We start from the raw sequence: 20,646 nt of genomic DNA, 5'->3' as shown, positions 1-20,646 counted from the left end.
GATTGTACCATTAGCTGCTTCCGTGGGGGTGCGTGTGAAACACCCCACTTCCCGACGCTTACAGGGGAACAACTCGACTTGCCACCGCGCCCCGCAGACCCATGGTGCAAGCTACAGCCACCAGCACAGGTGTGACCGGTGGAACAAACCAACAGCAGGCGACAGGGGTGCCGGCAGCATCATAGGAAGGCGACGCGGGAGATTGAAGTGGTTGCGCCGCCGCCGCTAGCCAGGAGCCCTCGCGAGGGGAGGAGGAAGGGAGAGTCCGAGCCTGCTGCGCCCGCCTCTCCCTCGGTAAGTGCCAGTCACTGCGCAGGGGCAATTCAGGGGGCTGGAGCCAGCGCCTCGCCCAGCGGCTCCCCGCAGCTGGGGCCGCCCCCCCTCCGCCCGCATGCGGGTCCTGCTGCTGCTGAGTGCGGCCAGGGCCCCGCAGTGACACACACGGCACCAGCCGCCCGGCCCGCTGCGGGGATACCCCCGCTAGCCCGGCCGCCGCGTCTCCCGCGCTCCGTCTGTGTCCCAGGCCTAACACCCTTACCCCTCGCCACAGCGTACAGCCGCGCTTTCAACCTCAGCGATCGCTGCAGGCAGAGCCGGGCGCTTTTCTAGAGCGGCCCAGGCCCGTCGGGGAGCGGGTGGCCTCTCTGACCAATAAAGCAGAGTGTAGTCGTGTGTCTTTTTTGGGGTGTCACAGTGTTTCAGCCGGTGTTGTGTCCCTCGCGCCGCTGTGTCTGCTGGGTACTCCAGCGTTAAGTTAATTCAGTTCAGAGGCCTCCCGTTGTAGGGAGACCGGGCTGCTGCTTGCATGGTCCCGCAGCAGACAGGGTTTATTGGCCTTGGTGCCTAGTTCGATGGATTGCAAGCCTAGTGAAACTGAAACTTGGATGGTCTGGCTGTTCTGGGTCAGTGCATCTACTTATTCCTATTGACTGTAGTATACCTTGCCACGTTTGTGACTCCAGAGCTGCTTCTGTTTCTTGTGACCCCCAGTGTTCTCAAATATTTTTATTGGTCTCTATACCACTAAGATGATGATTTGCTGGCTAGGATTTGCCTTTCCTTAAGGCAAAGCTCGAATGTGAGTGAAAACACTTCAGGAGAATGAAAAAAGGAAGAAAGGTAGGATACTGGGCCTGAAGAATGCCAAATAAAATGGGAGGAGTGCCCAAGGAACTTTATGGGTTGTTATTGTAATTTGCTAGGCCTCAAGCCAGTTAAAATGTAAGAGTACAATATAGCAAAAATGCAACGTACCCTTTTGGTAGAGGACTGACTGTTTTGCACTGCTTTTTGAGAGCACCCGACTTGGAATATCACTAATTGTTGACATTGCAGGTTAACTGATATAATACTTACTCTTCAACTATGCTACCGTATACTAGTTATAGAACTGAAAAGAAAATTGACCTTTCCAATTGTCTTGCTTCTGCTCTATTTTTTTTTAAATAAAAGACTTGTGAAATGCCATATGAAATTTAAACCATTTAATTGTAATGGAGTTTAGCTGAGGAACTGTACCCAGCTTGTATGACAACGCCCGAGACGCATATTGCATTTCTGATTTATCTGATAATCATGTCCATGGAAGTCCCAGCAGCGTTTTGCTGTAAAAAGCAAGGCAGAAACTAGGCAAGGAAAAAAGTCTCTGTGCTACAAGATACATGCCTGTGAAACGACACAAACAGCTCCCAGCACTAATGTGGGAGGAGTAACAAAAAGAATCGAAACCTCAAGTGCACTAGGCAGCTTGCTAGACCTGATACTGAAACTAGAGTCCTAGTTAAGTATTTAGAAAGAGGGCGGTAGGAGTTTGATACGAAAATCTAGTTCGCTTACTGGTGTAAGCGTTTTGCATCGGAAAGGGGGATTGTATGCTGTCTCTGCACGTCATGCCAGGGCTGCTTGCTGACCTCATACCAAGTAGGTCCCTTCTCTCCCCCTTCCTACAGGAGCCTTTCTGGCTCGGAAGGATTCTCCTCCTCAACCACTGTGCTTCTACTTCCTGCTTCTGTAGAACTACAACTCCCAGTAACATCTCTGGCAGCGGTTTGAAAGTGAAAACAAACTGTAGGTTACCATTTCTTGGCAGTAGTAGTAGTAGCAGCACATGCCCTTTCTCTTTTGTTTTCCGCCTTGCAGCTTGGGTGTGTACAAGAGGAGCCAGCAGTAATCATCGCCCTGAAGAAGGGGTCGGTTCTGGACCCCTCGAGTTACTTTCCAGGAGCAGCTGTCGGGCCCTCTAGGGAGGCCAGAAAGCGACTCTCTTTAAGGAGCTAACAAGCCAGATTATGCAGTAAAAATCCGCCCATGAGTCCCACATGCAATTTGACAACGTAAGGCCAGCTGCTGTTCCTGCTGCTGCTGCTGTCCCGATTGCTGCGGAGGGAAGCGCTCTTCACCCCCACCGGCTGCGGCGGTTTCCTTTACCTACCCGTGGGGCAGTCTTGACATGTGGGGCTAGGATTCTTTGCAGTATTAAGCAGTAAATATGGAGGCTGCTTGCAAGCCAGATGGCGGGGAGCAGAGTCATCCCAGCAGCGGTGTGGAGGCTCCTGGGGACGCTTCTATGGACAGTTACTTGCGATCTCAGGGTTTATATAGAAAGCGGGTTGCCAAGGATGGATCCTGTCTTTTCAGGGCTGTGGCCGAGCAGGTAAGTAGTTATTTAATTTAAGTAACCAGAAGCACTGTAACGATGGCGATATCTGGAGGAAATGGATCCCATTAGTGGGTGTTAATGATGAGGGTGAAAAACGGGCGAGTGGGGATTAAAGGAACACTAATTTTGCCACGGGAAAGCACCACATCTCAGAGAGGGAGGAATTCGACATATTGGTATGTGTGCACAATCTTCCTGTTCCAACTAGGGAATTTAGGTTGAAGTTTTGAAACCTTCCCTCCCCCCCCCCCACCCCCCCAGCAGTACATTTTTAGTGTAAAATTAGTGAAAACTGGGATTAGCCACCTGGTATGAAAACCATCCAGGAAAGTGCTTTAAAGCCCTTCCCTGCTTTAGATTGTGTGAATGAGTTTGCTGAAGTTTTGGAGTAAGATGATCGTATCTTCATGTCACACTTTCCCCCTCACTTCATTGAAATAGCATTTTGAAAAAAGTGTCTTACATACAAATAGCAGTGGGAGGACTAGTGCTGCAGATTCTGACCCAGGTTTCCTGCTCATTTTGAGTGTTGGTACATTACTCACATAATTTTTCTTCCACTAAACTAAAATTTGGACTCTAATTCTTTGTTTAAAGTTATTCTGATAGTGGGAGTTTTCTTTTAAGGTGATGATACAGGAAAAGGGGGAAACAAAGTCTGATGGACAACTACTACGCTGTCAATTCTGTCAATAAATATTCATTTCATATTAAATATTTTCTAAATTTACTGTAAATTTTTACTTGTCATTTAATTTTAAATAAGTAGCCAATTTAATTTTGTACAGTTGTCAGTTCTGAAATAAATATTCATCCAAATTGATTCTTTCCAAGCTCACATTTAACTTATATTCATTACATCATCCAATCATTAACTTCCATCAAGAGTCTTAAGAAACCGCAGCTTCTCTCTTCCTTCCCCCCCTCTCTCTGTAGGTGTTACACTCACAATCTCGGCATATTGATGTTAGGAACGCTTGTATAAATTACATTCGGAAAAACAGAGAAAAATTTGAAGCGGTGAGTAAATGCCGTTTTTCTTCCTAAGTATTTTCTTTCTCTTTATTTTCCTAGCTCTGCCCTGCTGTTTTGTAGCAGGGTTTCTAATAACTAGATTCTACCTAGGTAGGTGTATAAAGCAAGTGACCCTAAAAAGGAATTGCTGCTTGTTAACTATGTTGGGTGGACTGTGCTTTCCACCCACCAATTACCAAGCTTAACTAGTAAGAAAATTTTAGGGCAGTATCCCACTACCTTAATGAAGCATAAATAAAACAGAGCAGGATAGAGTAATGATCAGTTATCCAGTCTTGGGGTGCCAGCAGGCTTTCTGTCATCAGGTTGGATCTGGTGAATGTTCTGCATTTACCCTCCCCCCACCCCCTTTGTTATATACAAATTCTTTATATCTTGTAACATCATTCAGGCACAAGTTATTAAAGCTACTGTATCTTTGAATATTCTATTCTAAGTATATTGTCATACATATATCATAACTCACCCCAAATCCTTCTAATACATTATTACTTATTCTGCTAGAACTCTAATAGATAAGAAGATGCCAACTTTTTTTTTTTTTTAACCTGTGCTACCCTCCTCCTTACTCAATCCAACCATCTTTTCCATGCTTTAATGTGTTCCATTATTTCTTAAAACAGTTGTCTTATTCTTACGTATCTGTTTCTTGTGGCCTTGGAGTTGCTATTTGGCTATTTTTCTACAGTCAGTATCCATCCTCCCTAGTCTGTCTTACTAGGGAGTTCCACACCCGGCTAGTAAATCACAATCATGTTTGCCTCATTATCTACACAGACCAAGAATCTATGGAAGATAAGGCACAAACCATCTTTATGATTTTTTTTTTTTTTTTTTTGCAACCTTTGAAGGTTTTTTTTAGCAGATTTGAGAGCTGTGCCAACAAAACATATACAGAAAGCAGAAAAATTTGCTTTACGTTTTCTTGTAACATTGTTAAACATATAATATCTATTTTTCTAACACCGTTCATTATACCTTTCTTTACAACTAATAACTAGACTCCGTGAGCTTATTGGAAGATCTACATTTCTTGGAAGTGCCCCCCCCCCCCCGACTCTTTTAAAAAATGTGTATTTACCATACTAAAATAAAAAGCTATTGAGCCGTAGGTTTTCTGTGGTATTGCTCCAGACTATTAATAGATTGCTGAAGAGTATTACCACTTACTTTATAGCAGTCATGATATAATTATGTAAGTAAATTCTCACATTTTGATGAGTATTAGATTTTTACCATGACTACGGCTGAGATTTGATTAATAAGATGTCATTGATATTAATGGATTTTTAAGTGACTTTTTAATTTTATTATGTGGTATGATCCTGTTCCATGGAGTTTTTCAAACATGTAAGAAACAAAGATCCTCAGTAAGGGGCCTACAGTCTAATTCTTACAAGCAGTTTATAGTTTTATAAGGAATGACATGTCTGTGGATGTAAATTCTGTAATTGCAAATCCCTGAAAAAAATCATGGAGCATGAAAAAAATCATGGAGCATAGTAGCATTTGATTATTGTAATTAAAGGTGGTGTCAGTGGCATTTACAGTTCATTTACATTTGAGAAATATTTGATAACTTATTATGATAGGTCAGTGCAGGAAAGAGTACACTCTGTTCATGCTGTTATTGATGTGTAAAGGTCCCCAGTGGTAACACTTAAAAACAAAGGTTCCATTGCCCATTTGTTCAATTTTCAAACAAATACCTTTATGCTTTCTCCCATCCTGCCCCATGTGCTTGGGAGCTGCTCCTTGCAGACATTCATGGATCTTCCTCATTGTTCTTCTTAAACTCTCCTTTGCCAATATGCTTACAAAAAACTTGACAACAGTTAGACTTTGGTATGCTGAGACCTCTACCTATCCTGCTGACCAATATTGTCTCATTGTTTCTTTGTACTCCTACATCTGTCTCTCAGTATCCCTCTGTTGCTTCTTGTCTTGTGCTTAGTCTGTAAGGTCTTTGGGGTAGGGACCATCTTTTTGTTCTAGGATTGTGGGGTCCTGGTCCATGACTAGGGCTCTTAGGTATTATGGTAATTAATAATCTAATAAACCACTTGCTGTCATATTTTTACAGTTTATAGAGGGGCCATTTGAAGAGTATTTAAAATGTTTGGAAAACCCACAGGTATGTATTACTTAATTAAACTTGCATTATAGAATATAATATCTATTTATTTTGGTTGACTGAAATTAGTTTAAGATATCTCAGTGCATTATATGCGGATATATAGAATGTGTGTACAGACACATTTGATATATACATACACTGTTTTGGAGTTTGAATTTATTTGAAAAAAATTCTCTTTCAGAAATGACAGTTTTGAAAGATCATAAAATTACATGTGGTTAGATCAGGGGTTGGCAACGTTTGGCACGCGGCTCGCCAGGGTAAGCACCCTGGCGGGCTGGGCCAGTTTATTTACCTGCTGACGCAGCAGGTTTGGCCGATCGTGGCCCCCACTGGCTGCGGTTCGCCGTCCTGGGCCAATGGGGGCGGCGGGAAGCGGCGCGGGCGAGGGATGTGCTGGCCGCGGCTTCCCGCCGCCCCCATTGGCCCGAGATGGTGAACCGCGGCCAGTGGGGGCCGCGATCGGCCGAACCTGCCGCGTCAGCAGGTAAATAAGTTGGCCCGGCCCGCCAGGGTGCTTACTCTGGCGAGCCGCGTGCCAAACGTTGCCGACCCCTGGGCTAGATGCTCACTTCTGTATTTGTTTTCTTTTTGTGTGGTATGACAACAGTGTATGGAAGAAGAGGACCATGGTTTCTTAAGCAGTTTTTGTTTCAGTCTCTGGCTGCATTTCCTTTTTTTCTTCTGTCATAGTCTCTGTCACCACCACCAGCAATGGTACCACAGTTGGCACAGGTGCTAGGCCTCTGCTTCCCACATGATGTATCTCTCTTGATGGTGTGTGACACCTATGGAGTGAGAGAGACTGCTGTTCCAGGGAGTATTAACTTACCTACAGTACAATTGCTATGTTACCCTGAAAGGGAAACATATATTTTAAAAATGAACCAAAACAGTTGTGTTGTTTTTTGTTTTGATTTTAAATATTCTTTTAAAACCCAAACCTTGCTGCCTTGTGCTAGTGGACAAGCATCAGAAAATGAAACTGACCAGTTTTCTTTATACAAGCTTAAGGAAGTACAAGTGGTAAATTAAAAACCTAAATGGAAATTCTCTGTTTGTTATCTAAGGTGCTAACAGAGGTGAGGAGATTTGTTTTTTGAAAATCTGATGTTGAACTCTCCAGAGTATAGGAAAACAAAATAAAAAGAAAGTGTGCAGTAACTACATTACTAGATTTCAGAGTGGCAGCTGTTAATCTGTATCAACAAAAACGAGGAGTCCTTGTGGCACCTGAGAGACTAACAAATTTATTTGGGCATAAGTTTTCGTGGGCTAGAACCAACTTCATCAGATGCACGGAGTGGAAAATACAGTAGCAGGTGTATATATACATAGTACATGAAAAGATGGGAATTGCCTTATCAAGTGGGGGGTCAGTCTAACGATTAACAGTAGAATACCAAGGGAGGAAAAATCACTTTTATAGTGGTAATGAGGGTGGCCCATTTCAAACAGTTGACAAGAAGGTGTGAGTAACAGTAGGGGGAAATTAGTATGGGGGAAATTAGTTTTTGTAATGACCCATCCACTCCCAGTCTTTTTTCAGGCCTAATTTGATGGTGTCTAGTTTGCAAATTAATTCCAGTTCTGCAGTTTCACGTTGGAGTCTGGTTTTGAAGGTTTTTTGTTGAAAAATTGCCACTTTTAATTGTCACTGTTATTGAGTGACCAGGGAGGTGTTCTCCTACTGGTTTTTGAATGTTATAATTCCTGATGTCAGATTTGTGTCTATTTATTCTTTTGCGTAGAGACTGTCCAGTTTGGTCAGTGTACATGGCAGAGGGACATTGCTGGCACTTGATGGCATATATCACATTGGTAGATGTGCAGGTGAACAAGCCCTTGATGGTGTGGCTGATGTGGTTAGGTCTTATGATGGTGTCCCTTGAATAGATATGCGGACAGAGTTGGCACCGGGGTTTGTTACAGGGTTTGGTTCCTGGGTTAGTGTTTTTGTTGTGTGGTGTGTGGTTGCTGGTGAGTATTTGCTTCAGGTTGGGGGACTGTCTGTAAGCGAGGACTGGCCTGTCTCCCAAGGTCTGTGAGAGTAAGGGCTGGTCTACACTACGGGGCGGGGGGGGGGATCGATCTAAGATACGCAACTTCAGCTACGAGAAAAGAGTAGTTGAAGTCGACGTATCTTAGATCGATTTACCTCGCGTCCTCACAGCGCGGGATCGACGGCCACGGCTCCCCTGTCGACTCCGCTTCTGCCTCTTTCTTTGGTGGAGTTCCAGAGTCGACGGGGAGCGCGTTCGGGGATCGATTTATCGCGTCTAGACAAGACGCGATAAATCAATCCCCAATAGATTGATTACTACCCGCCAATCCGGCGGGTAGTGAAGACGTACCCTTCGGCATCGTCCTTCAGGATAGGTTGTAGATCCTTGATGATGCGCTGGAGAGGTTTTAGTTGGGGGCTGTAGGTGATGGATAGTGGCATTTTGTTGTCCTGCAACAAACCCTGGTGCCAACTCTGTCTGCATACCTTTTCAGCTCTCAGTCCTAAATCAATTTCAGTTGATTTGGTTTAGTATGAAATTAAACTTTAGAAGAAAAACTAAAGGTCCAGTCACATGTCATGTGTGAGAGTTATTGGACAATGCATTAGAGTGGTAATGAATAGAGCAACTTTCACTTCTTAGGGCTTGGATAGATATACACATAAAAATAACACCACGGAACAATGATTGTTGTTTTTGTTGGCAATCTCTGCAGATAAGCCAAGGGAGTGACTCAACAGGGAAACCTGAACTACATGGTTATCTCTGAAATGATCCCTCCAGTTAAGCATTAAGGCACTCCACCAGTCATTGTGAAGAAGCTTGTGTTTGTTTTCTGTGTCTTACTTGGAATTTGATTAAACAGAAGACTTGAATTCCAGGACACTCATTCCACTACCTTTCCTAATAACTACATTAAAGAACAGAATTTAAAATGTGGGTTTTGAGTGCCAGGTTGCTCTGATATTACTTCTCTAAAGGAGAATCTTGGTAACCTGTTCAGATTTGTTGAAGGAATAATCAAGGGTGGATTAAAGAGAGCCATTAGAATTAATTTGGACTTTCAAAAAGGCTTTGATAAAGTTTCTCACTGGAAAATATTGGAGTGTCAGAATTGCTTCTCTGCTTTCCTCTTGCATTGGGTAGGGAATTGTGGAAGTTGGTAACTTACTGAAGTCCAAATGTGCCCCCTCTCCAGTTATTTGTGGCAGGGAAGTAATGGCTGCACAGAATCTACTGTCCCTCTTTCACATGGACCCAAGGTCCAGGGATGCTGTACAGGGGATTGAAGGTGGAGAGTACGATTTAATCGTCTTTACATCCTGTCTGGCTCTGGTAAAATCACCCTCAAGCTGCAGTTACACTAGATAGGAACACATTTTACTAGGGATGTCAACTATTGCACTGCAGGAGAGTAGGCCCCTAAATGCCTGATCCAACACTCACTGAAGTCCATGTTAGTCTTTTCATTGATTTTAATGGACGTGGATCATGTCCTAACTGCCTGGAGTTAGGAAGACTCTTCCCTGCCTACATAGGCAGCAATATTGTGTAAGGCTATGTCCTCACTGGGGGGGGTGTCGATTTAAGATACGCAAATTCAGCTACGCGAATAGCTTAGCTGAATTCGACGTATCCGAGCCGACTTACCCCGCTGTGAGGACAGCGGCAAATCGACCTCCGCGGCTCCCCCCGTCGACGGTGCTTACTCCTACCTGCGCTGGTGGAGTACAAGTGTCGATTTGGGGATCGATTGTCGCGTCCCAACGAGACGCGATAATTCGATCCCCGAGAGATCGATTTCTACCCGCCGATTCAGGCGGGTAGTGAAGACGTAGCCTAATTGTCCAGTATGGGTGATTTATACTTTCTTCTGAAGCATCTTGATGCTTGTAAACAAGATACCAGACTGGATGGACAAATGGTTTGTAGGTGGAGAGTACGATTTAATCCTCTTTACATCCCGTGTGGCTGTGGTAAGATCGCCCACATCTGCAGTTACACTAGATGGGAACAAATTTTACAAATGGACGTTATGTGAATTCCTATTACATTATGCTTTTTAAAGCATGTTCATATGATACTGAATTTAGAACATCTATAAAAAAAGAAAAAAGGCATAGCAGGGAAAAATGAAATGAAACTACTAGTTAAACACTGCTGGACATGATTTTCTTATCTTTAGGGTAATAATCATGCAGGGCTTTGGAGCTGTGCTCTGGCTCCACTCCAGCTCCAGGCAAAAACCTGCAGCTCCACTGCTCCGGAGCTGCTCCAGCTCTGGGCTCCACTCCAAAGTCCTGTTAAATCATGTACTCTTTCTTCTTGCTGATTACTTTAAGGGGCAGGGATGGAAGACAGCAGATTCTTATCTCACTGTGATACTTATAGGTGAATGTATGCAGCAATAGCAAGTGGGCAATAATTGGCTATGATATATACAATAAGTTGTCTGTCCTCTTTCCCACCTCTCAGTGGCAGTAATAATTGGTTAGGAAACAAAAGATCTTTCAGGGTAAAAGGCAAAGATTTTCGCACTGTCTAGGCCATAATATCTTCGTGCCCCATTGTATTTAGAAATAACAGTACGACACCTCTCAGAATGGGTGCTTATTTAGGCCTGTTTCTCTTACTTTAATTTAAGACCTGCAAGGACAGTTTAAAGGTATTGGGTAAAATTTTCAAAAGCACCTAATAGACTTTGTTTAGTGGGAGGTAGGCTTCAAAGTCAGTTTTCAAAATTTTACCCACTGCTTGCCTAGGTTGACATACCTTTACAACTTTATTTTTATTACATTTTGATGCCAGATTACATTCTCTTATGCATGATGAACTTTCATTCTCTAAATTTGAGTAGAGAACAACTATGAAAAACCGCTTCTATACACTATTCCAAGTTACAAAATCTATGATTTTGCTGTTCCATATTCCAAAATGAGTGTGACTACACAAAGTAAAACCTTTGGCTGAAATCCAGGCTTAGAATGTTACGTATTATCTCATGGTAGTGATTTTTTTTGTTTTTGTTTATCCAAATGTGCAATAAAACTTCAGTTTATTTGAAAGAATTTCTTTGTTTTACTTTTTCAATACAGGAGTGGGTTGGACAAGTGGAAATAAGTGCCCTTTCTCTTATGTACAAGTAAGCAAAATTTGAATACTATTTAATGAGTCATATAATGGGAAAAATGTAACCTATTTCAATTAATCAGGTGCTTATATAAAGTATTTGGCTAATTTAAACATTAATTGAAATATTAGCTCTTAAAATAATGGAACATTCATGTTGAAAAACCAAACTGTCAATGAAATATTACTTTCAAAGTACTTAGGTGAGCTTTAGGTGCATGAAGTTGCATGTTACTTTGTGTGAGGTTCTATGCAGTTTATATTTTAGGCTGTCAGTGAGACTCAGTTTTAAAGCCATGAGCTCTGGACAGATGAAAGATGATTGAAGTGGTCATATTTAATCTCTAAGGACAGGCTGCTGGTGGTCTTGTTGCTTCATTACTTTTTGCTGGCTAGTTATGGGCCAAATTTAGCGCTAGTGTAGACAGGCACAACTCCATTGAAGTCAGTCATTTCATTTGCTTGCACCAGGACTAAATCTGGACTTGCATCTCTAGGCAGAACCACTTACCAGCCCTCATAGCTGGAGGGGGAAGTCTGGTGGTGAAATAAAAATAGATAAATTGCTTTGAAGGCAGGATATATTTGCATCCAGGACCCCAAGTGGTAATTAAACACCAAGACAGACACATATAAGGGAACTTCCTCTTCTCATTAGCAAGTGGTGGGAGGAGTGTGGTGCTTGTATTTCCCTGCAGAGTGAAAAATGCAAGAATCTTTTCAGTTTTGCACCCCTACTGGGAAAGGGGCAGTAGCAGAGGCAATGGCATGTTTAGAGGGGAAACCCACCACCTCCTCTTTCTGGAAGAGGTGGGAGGAAAAATCGTGTTTCCCTTCCCCCTTTCTGAGAGAAGAAATGGAAACAAGAGGAGGTATAAATTTCAAGGCATAGGGAGGGATGACAGGCTACTCTTGCCAGCCACTAGTCAAGAAAAAAATGGAAGACCAGACCAGTTTGTGCTCCACTGCAGCCTTTGTTACTGACCTTTTGTTGGCTGGTGTCTGGTAATTTTTTCTAGATCTCCAGAAAAGAGATGGCTCCCCTGAAAGACAGAAGAACTTAACAATCAAGAGATTTAGAATACATTTTTCCTTTCCAAACTATTTCTTCTAGATTTGTTTTTAGAATATTTTTCTGTCTCTAAAAATTTACCTATGAACACATGACTTAATCTTGCAGAGTTTATTAGTGTTTCTGATTAGCCTAGGAGACGAAGAAATTGAAAAACAATAGTGATTACTGAACAAAGAATTAAAATAGGTGGGAATTTTATCCAAAGGATAAATACAAAGATAATGATTAAAATAAAGTTAAGATTATGATGACAGAGATTGATAACTTGGAAATGAAAAGTGAAGATTGATATTCTCTTTCACTCATGCTCTTGTGGAATAGAAAAGGCAAATAAGATAGCATGTGGGTTTTAACTTGAATTTTCCAGTTCTTGTTAGTTTGTATCACATTTGACATTTTATGTGCTACTTTTTAAGGTAATAAAATAATTTTTTTTTTTTAATGCAAATTTGGAATATGCTAAGTTATAATATGGAATAGGCTTTTTGTGTGTTTGTGTTGAATCCTTCTAAGTATGATATGGCAGAATTATTTCCGCTTGAAAAGCCATCCCTGCATTTGTGCAACATCTACTTGGCAACACATGCCTTTGTAAAAGATGAATCTCAGTGCTCATGCAGCATGCTGGGTTGACAGCTTTGGAGATGGAAATCCTCGAACTGCACAACAGTTCACTGTGGCACGGATAGTCAAAGCTTCCTTATGTTGCCTCACCAATGTGCTTCAACTCTGTTATAGGAATAAGGAAGCAGCCCAGTCTCCATGCCCGTTAATATATTATTATTTGTATGCAAAGCAACAAATGAGTTGCAACTGGTTACCATATTTCATTAGCCATTTGACAAGAAATGAAACAAAATTACACTGTTATTTTTACTTCTTGACTATAGTACTTTAACCATTGTAAACTAGTGGAGTGAGAAGTTCTATGAGAATTTTGAATAGTTACTTGGGAGAGAAAGGGAGAAACATCCTGACTTAAACTACCTTCTGCATTTGTCGAGATTGTTAATGCTTTGATATTTATAACACTGAATTTTATGGTCTGATGTTTCCAAGTGTAACTTTTACTGGTTTCATACAGAGAGATGTGTTAACTGTGTGTAATGGATTTATATATCATGTTAATTCTTTAGAGGAATAGTATTGTATCAATCTGCAAGGTTCACTTGTACTTTGGGCTGGTCGAAATTCTCTGAATGTGTTTTTGGGCAGAAAATTGAGGTTTTTTGTTTTGTTTGTTTTTCTTTAGTGCCTAGTTTCCATGGTGTGTGTGGGTTTGTTTTTGTTTTTTTAACCTGAAAACTGACACATTTTGACTTAGAAATACTGCTGTGGTACTGCATGGAAGTTATAGTTCAGTTGCCTCATGACCCCATTGTCCTCTATGGCCTGGGTTTCCCCAAGACGTACCATGGCCTAGGATCCCCATGATGCACTGCTTTCCCTCTCCAGGGGGGTGAAGGACCATAGCGCACCATAAGAGATGTAGTTCAACCAGAGAGCTTGGCCTATAGAGGAAAATAAGAACACGAGACAACCAAACTACAGCTCCCATGAGGTACTGCACCAGGAGTTCCAAAATATTTTGGTATTTGAATTTCTGCTGAGAAAATCAAAATTTTCTGTGGCAAATAAGCCCATTTTTTTACTAGCTCTGCTTATACTGATGTTAATCACTATTCTTTTTTATTTTTTTAAGGAGTCCTTTTTTTTTTTTATGCGTAGATAGTCCTTGAATTTTCACTTGAATTCTCACTCTGAATATATTTTCACTTGAATTCTTGTTTTTTCTAGGAAGGATTTTATAATATATCAGGAACCAAATGCTTCTCCTTCACGTGTAACTGAAAATGACTTTCCTGACAAGGTAAAACAAAACCAAACAAAAATATTTTTATGACTAATATAAGATGCAATTATCAATTAAAATGTTCTTAAAGCATATAGGTAATCACAGTTCTCATTACTCAATACACAAGTAATATATATTTTTAATAGCCTAGGACTTGTTACAGTTTGAGAATGTCACAACAGTCTTCTCTTTGTAATGAAAAATGAAACAACAATAAAATTTATAAAACAGTGTGGCCCCTAGTTTTGGACATTTAATGGAACAATAGAGTGAAATAATAACTTATGTCTACAGAAATAACTCATATTGTAATATGTTGTATGTTATATTTGGTAGCTATTGTTAGGTACTAATATGTAGTTGGTTTATTTAAAAAGGGGTCTTAAATTCCTTATTATTGTACATGTTTATAACATCAAATTTTCTGCTACAAATCAAACCTCTTACATACATTTTTCTGTATTAGCAGAATTTTTCTAGTTGACTAGATCCAGTATATATCCACAGAAAATTGTAGTAGCTTTTTTCTCTCTAGTGATTATGAAGCCCTGAAAATTTTGCAGCACAGTATGTGGGCACATAGAATTGCATTAAAAAAGATGCTGTTAACTTTATAAAATGATCACATGACAAATCACTTGTTTAAATATCCTTTCTCTCCTCTTCTCTAGGTACTACTGTGTTTTTCAAATGGAAATCACTATGATATTGTTTATCCTATAGAGTATACAGAAAGAGCTGCTTTGTGCCAATGTAAGTACTATTTTGGTTGGTAAGTTTTGCAGTAAAGTATATGGTTTCACCAAAGGCCCAAAAGAGTGATTGCTATTTGTTTTGCACTATTAACAAATCTTCATCTAGAGCTCTTTTCCTTTGCTTAAAGTATAGTTGTACCTAAACCTACCATTGTAGTGATGTGGTTTTCAACTCATGTAGAACTAGTCAACAAAGGCTGCATCATCCAGACCAGAGATTTGGATTATGATCTTGTCATCTTTTGAGGCATGATGAAATTGATTGCGTATAGTAAAGGAAAGAGAGAGACCAGTATTTATGATTTGTAAAGCTAAATGCAAAAGAAATAGAAAAGGATAGCTTAGTTCCTCTTTATTGGGCCTGGATATTCTATCATTGAGACTTCAACCTCCTAATTCACAGTAATTGCATTATCACTTGGCCACAATGCCAGTTTTATATCTGTACTCTAAACAATAAGAGAAAGTTTGTCAGTGTTAATCTTGGAGTTCTTGCATGTCTGAATTTCCACTGAAGTCAGGTGTGTTAATGAGCATGAATGAGAATTGAAGGGTTAGGCCCTAAGTAAAATAAACTTTTTTGTCTTTTTTTACTGGATGTTTATTTTTTATTGTTGCAGTAGTGCCCAAAGTCCTCTGTCAGGTATGAGGGCCCATTGTGCCAGGCACTCTACAGACATAGGCCTTGATTCTTCAATCGAGCACAGTGTGCATGCCCATCCAATTGCACGATTGGGGTCAAAGTCACTATCCCAAAGAGCTGAGGGCTTAGTTTTTAGTAGTGCTGAGTCCCCACAGTTGAAATCAGTGGGAACTTCAGGGGCTCTGCACTTGTAAAAATCTGGTGTTTATAATCTGTAAATTGTAACTCCATTTCTTCTTCACCTAACATTTCAAAAAGTTTTCTTGACACTATTTAAAATAACCTCTCAGATGTTGAGTAAAATCTCATTTGCAGTCATTAAATCCTAACTGATTTTCCCCCCAGCTCTTCTTTATGAATTGCTGTATGAAAAAGTGTTTTGTACTGATGTGAATAAAATCCTAGTGGAACTAGGTGTGACAGAGGAAAATAATGGTAGCAGTGAAGTGTCTGATTCAGATTCAGAAGACGACAACTGCAAGTAAGGGATATTTTAAAATTAATTATTAAATTATGGTTGAGCAATTCACAGTGATTAGATAGTCAGTAGAGCTCCTGGCAGGGAGCAAAATACTATGTGTCATTTTAAAAATAGTTTACTTACAAGAGGGAGGAAAAAGGTCGAGAGTGAATTGTAATGCTCATGAAAGTATGAAATTTGTACTGTTCACTAGATCTTACATAGGATTTTGTGGTGCCTTCTGCAATCAGAGGGGTGGTTTTGCCTGCATTCCAGGTTTGGATCACCTGTAGTAGAGGAAGGTCTATCACTGCTGCATGCCCCCTCTTCCTGTCAAACCACAGAAGCTGCTCTATGGGGAATTTGACAGTGTTCCAGCTTCATACGTGAGGGAGGGAATGTAATGAGGTATGGGGGCTGGCTCTGTTGGATTCTCCTCATGCTGAAAATCATTGGAGGAAGCTGGAGGAAGCTACTACAGAAAGAAGGTCAAATTCTGATCTTGTTTAAATGTGTGTAAATAGTGAGTATCTCCATAGACTACAGAGGAATTACTCCTGATTTATACTGGTGTAACTGGGAGCAGAATTTAGACAAGAATCTGCTTCAACTTGTGCTGCTTCCTTCTCTGTGGATTGCCCACTGGGAGGGGGTCCCAGGGCAATTGGGGGAGCCCCTGGCAGCATGGCTTTTGCAATGTATCAGTTTTTGGATCCTTATGAGCATATGATGCTAAATAATAAGGCATTTTTGTAACTGAGAGGGCATATAGTCATTTGAGACTAGATTGAGACCACCAAACTCATTACCAATGTGAGAAAGCTAGTACATGTAACCTTACTCCTGTCTCAACACAAATTACATACATTTTGCTGCTTTCGTTAAGCAGTATTTTAAAATTATTTTTCTTGTTTTTAGGGAAAAGTTGAGATTAGTGTGTGTGTTTTCTTAATTATTTATCTGGAGGGAGTTTTATATTTTTTTTTTTTTGAGGAAGAGTGAATTTAATTTTATAGAAATTAAAATTTTGCCATAGCTGCTATTATGTAATGAAGAAAGCAGTAATCTGTTCAAATGCAGAAGATCTCCTTCAGCTGCTCTTAGAAACAAATGATGTTTTTTCCCTTCTGTTCATGGGAAGCAAACTTTCCAATAGCAGCAGGTGTAGACGATGAGGGAAAATGAGAATGACCAGACTCAGGCTAGGTAATAAATATGAGTTGATTAAATGGCCTCATTTGTTTCTTCAGTTGAGTCGGGTTGTTTTCTCTCAGGCCTGATTGCTAAAGTCTCATCTAAAGGACTTACATTTCCTGTTTCAAATTTTTACTGGGTGAGTTGCTAAATCTAATTTGGAACTGTACAGTCTGTACTGAATTTTATTTGTGAATATAACAAGAGAGTAACTTTCAATTTGGGGAACTTCATAATTATGCTTCTAAGAGCAATATATATTCACCATTGCATATAGTGTGAAATTTTTTAGCTTCATTATGAAGGTTAGGGGTAATTCTTGTGTACAATATGGAAGGTATTTCTGATCAGTTTATGAATCCTAATTTCAACTACGTCATTTAAAGCATCTTATTCTTTACAGAAGTAAAACTGCTGCAGTTAATGATATGAATGGATTAAAGTCTCTTTCTGGCAACAAGGTATTTTTACATTAACACTTCTTTCCTATTTAGTTGTATTTGGCTGTATTTTACAAAGGTTAATGTTTCTCGAGTAACTTGAGTTTCTTCATTTTTAAATATGGTACATTAGGAGAACTATATCGTTCTTAAAGTTATATTCAAATTTGCATTAGAAATCTCAAGGGTTAGGGGCCATCCTTACTGTTGCTTAGTGTCTAGCTTTGTTGCTGTATGTTGAAAGGAAATTCCCTTTCATAGCTGTTAATGCTTTTATAAGCATCTGGTCCCCTCTAAGCCCCCACTTTGGACTAAGGTACGCAAATTCAGCTACGTTAATAACGTAGCTGAATTCGAAGTACCTTAGTCCGAACTTACCGCGGGTCCAGACGCGGCAGGCAGGCTCCCCCGTCGATGCCGCGTACTCTTCTCGCCGAGCTGGAGTACCGGCGTCGACGGCGAGCACTTCCGGGATCGATCCGGGATTGATTTATCGCGTCTAAACCAGACACGATAAATCGATCCCAGAACATCGATTGCCTGCCGCCGGACCCTCCGGTAAGTGTAGACGTACCCTAACTGCTTTACATTCCAGTTTGACACTTGTGAGTGATCTGATACTAAATGAGCGGCTGTAAATCTGTATGTATTTGGTCACTTGCTACTTTGTTCTGTTTTGTACAGCACCTTAAGAACAATGGAAATCCCACCTCATTTTTGCCTAGAAAAGTACTTCAGTCACTCAATCCGTCAGTTTACAGAAATGTTGAATATGAAGTTTGGCTAAAGTCAAAACAGGGTAAGTTAGTATTTAAGGCCCCATCCAGAGCCCCTCTCTGTCAAGCTGATCTATAAGGGTGGGCTCTGTGAAGTCCCAAAAATGCTATGAGCAGGTGCAGGGATCTGCCCACATGTGTCAGTTTGCAGATTCAGGGCCTAAATAGTTATTTCAGTCCCAAGATACTAATGGGACAAAAATTAAATTAAATTAGATTGTTCTTTGTTGCAGTGCCTAAACTATTTTTATAATAGGTGGAAAATTATTGTAATCTGACTGCTATATACTGATGTTGTTTACAGATCAGCAAAAACGGGATTTTTCCATTGCTGCTGGCATGCAATATTCAGTTGGAGATAAATGTAAAGTAAGTAGTTGGTTGAAATAGTAACTTCTATGCCTTGTGTCCTGGAGACCAATTTTTTCCTTGGCTTTTGGTTTAACTGCATTGTTAATATTTTCTATTTAAATTTTTTTGCTTACATTTAAATGAGTATGCTCATTTATTATGTGAATACCCTTAGTTGGAAACTCTGCCAATAAAGATGCAGTAGGATATGCTTGGGGAGCATAAAGTGTGATAAAATTTATTATGCAAAAAGGCCTCAGTCCTGCAGACACTCGTGCTTAACGTCCCAAGTTACATTCAGTAGGACAGTTGATGTGCTTAAATTGAATCACATGCATAAGTGTTTGCAGGGCCTGAGTCCGCATCCAAAAACTAACACTTGTGCCTGTCTCACAAACTTTTGCACCCAGTCTTAATTTTATGATTTATTTTAGGCCATTTATTGTAGAATAAGATGGTTTATTTAAAAAAAAAATCAGTTTCTAACTAGGAATAAAGTAGTGCTGTTTTGGGCAAGAACGCTGGGGATATCCAAGTGAAACAGGAAGAAGACACTGAAGCAGAGTTAAAAAGATGGAGATTTTGCTGTAGCAGTGTTCCTAACCATGCCCTGTGGATTCTGTTGCAAGTAATGGAAAGTTTGTTCATCTTATGTTTTTTATTATATGCTGTACTAACTTAATTAAATGTTTTAATATCCAGGCATCACGTTATTGGAAAGGGGAAAAGTGACAGCCGTACTTCTGAATTTCTTGATGAGAAAAAATAGTGATTGGATGCTTAAAATCAATAAATCTTGACATAAAACAAAGTGGGGAAAAAATCGTAATACTTAACCGTATTTTCATTATGCATCCAGTATTCTATTGTATTATTATTGTAGTGCCTATGGGACCATTTGGGATTCAGGGCCCCATTGTGATAGGCACTTCACATGGACACACACACAGACTCTCCATGCTCCTGGGATTTTACAATCTCTGTATATGGTAGGATAATGATAGCTGCATTTAAAAACCAAACCAAAAAAACCCAACAAACAAGTGGGATGGGGACAACAGGATAAGGATAAACAGTGAAACATATGTGATTAGTGTGGTGAGTAGCCTCAGCACATAAAATGCCTATACACGTTTTATTGTTCCTTAATCTTAGGAATGTAAACATTATGTCTGCAGAAACCAGAGTTAATCAGTATCATGACTTTTTTTTTTTTACAAAAGAATGAAATATGTCTGTTTTTATTTAAAAAATAAAAACACTGACAAAATGATTGTTTCAGGAGGTAAACTTTTGAAAGGACTGGTATTAATATCCCTAGTGAGACTACATTAATAAAGTCCCATCTGTGTCAAAAAATGTTCTATGCTAGAATTTTAACCAAGCTGAGCATACTTTTCAAAACAGTATGTTGCTATCCTGTTCTCTAATGCATTACTTGCTTTTAAGTGTTATTCCAGGTTGGTTTGAAGGCTGTGATTTCTCCAACACTGTATAGAGTAATGCTGTCGGGGAATCTTTTGATTTTTTTTTTGTATAGGGTCATTCAAATAAGTAGTAGGGATTAAAGTTTACCTTTGATTATTTTTAACACTATCATGGAAGCAACATTTCTTGATGTCCCCCAGGACTTCTGTTATTGCCAAGGGGGCAGTTGCTGACATTGCTGGGTGTTCAAGGGTTAAATCTTTCCTTTTAAAAAAAAAAAAAAAAAATAAAGGAAAAATATATGGAGATATACCTATCTCATAGAGCTGGAAGGGACCCCGAAAGGTCATTGAATCCAGCCTCCTGCCTTCACTAGCAGGACCAAGTACTGATTTTGCCCCAGATCTTTAAGTGGCCCCCTCAAGGATTGAACTCACAACCCTGGGGTTAGCAGGCCAATGCTCAAACCACTGAGCTATCTGTCCCTCCCATTTTGCCATAGCACTACTTAGGGGGAGGGATAGCTCAGTGGTTTGAGCATTGGCCTGCTAAACCCAGGGTTGTGAGTTCAGTCCTTGAGGGGGCCATTTAGGGAACTGAGGTAAAAAAATCTGTCGTCCCTTTTCTTTGAGTGTTCTTTATGTACTACTCACAACGTCTTTTTCCTTATAATTTTTCCACAGGTGCGCTTAGACCACAATGG

General features: G+C 40.3%; 2 protein-coding genes across 5 annotated transcripts in view; one reads left to right on the top strand and one right to left on the bottom strand.

Moving 5' to 3' along the window:
- LOC135879283 (uncharacterized) overlaps window positions 1-264 on the bottom strand; it is an 88,732-nt gene extending 88,468 nt beyond the window's left edge. For 2 of the 4 annotated variants that reach the window (XM_065405206.1, XM_065405207.1), the window contains exon 1: window positions 9-95. The gene's annotated coding sequence lies outside the window, so the exon portion shown is untranslated. Of the gene's footprint in view, window positions 1-8 lie in introns of all 4 variants that reach the window. The other 2 variants (XR_010561447.1, XR_010561448.1) reach the window with 2 other exon arrangements.
- Window positions 214-15,779, top strand: LOC135879284 (OTU domain-containing protein 4-like). Its single transcript, XM_065405210.1, has 8 exons — window positions 214-294; window positions 2,140-2,653; window positions 3,596-3,679; window positions 5,778-5,828; window positions 10,933-10,979; window positions 13,839-13,911; window positions 14,568-14,649; window positions 15,640-15,779. The coding sequence occupies exons 2-8, from the start codon at window positions 2,489-2,491 to the stop codon at window positions 15,777-15,779; spliced, it is 642 nt and encodes a 213-aa protein (XP_065261282.1). The 5' UTR covers window positions 214-294; window positions 2,140-2,488.
- Window positions 15,780-20,646: the final 4,867 nt, after the last annotated feature.

This window comes from Emys orbicularis, chromosome 5, assembly GCF_028017835.1.
Source record: "Emys orbicularis isolate rEmyOrb1 chromosome 5, rEmyOrb1.hap1, whole genome shotgun sequence".
Classification (NCBI taxonomy): Eukaryota; Metazoa; Chordata; order Testudines; family Emydidae; genus Emys; species Emys orbicularis.
The sequence above is the reverse complement of the archived record's forward strand: the minus strand, read 5'-3'. Positions and strand labels throughout refer to the sequence as shown.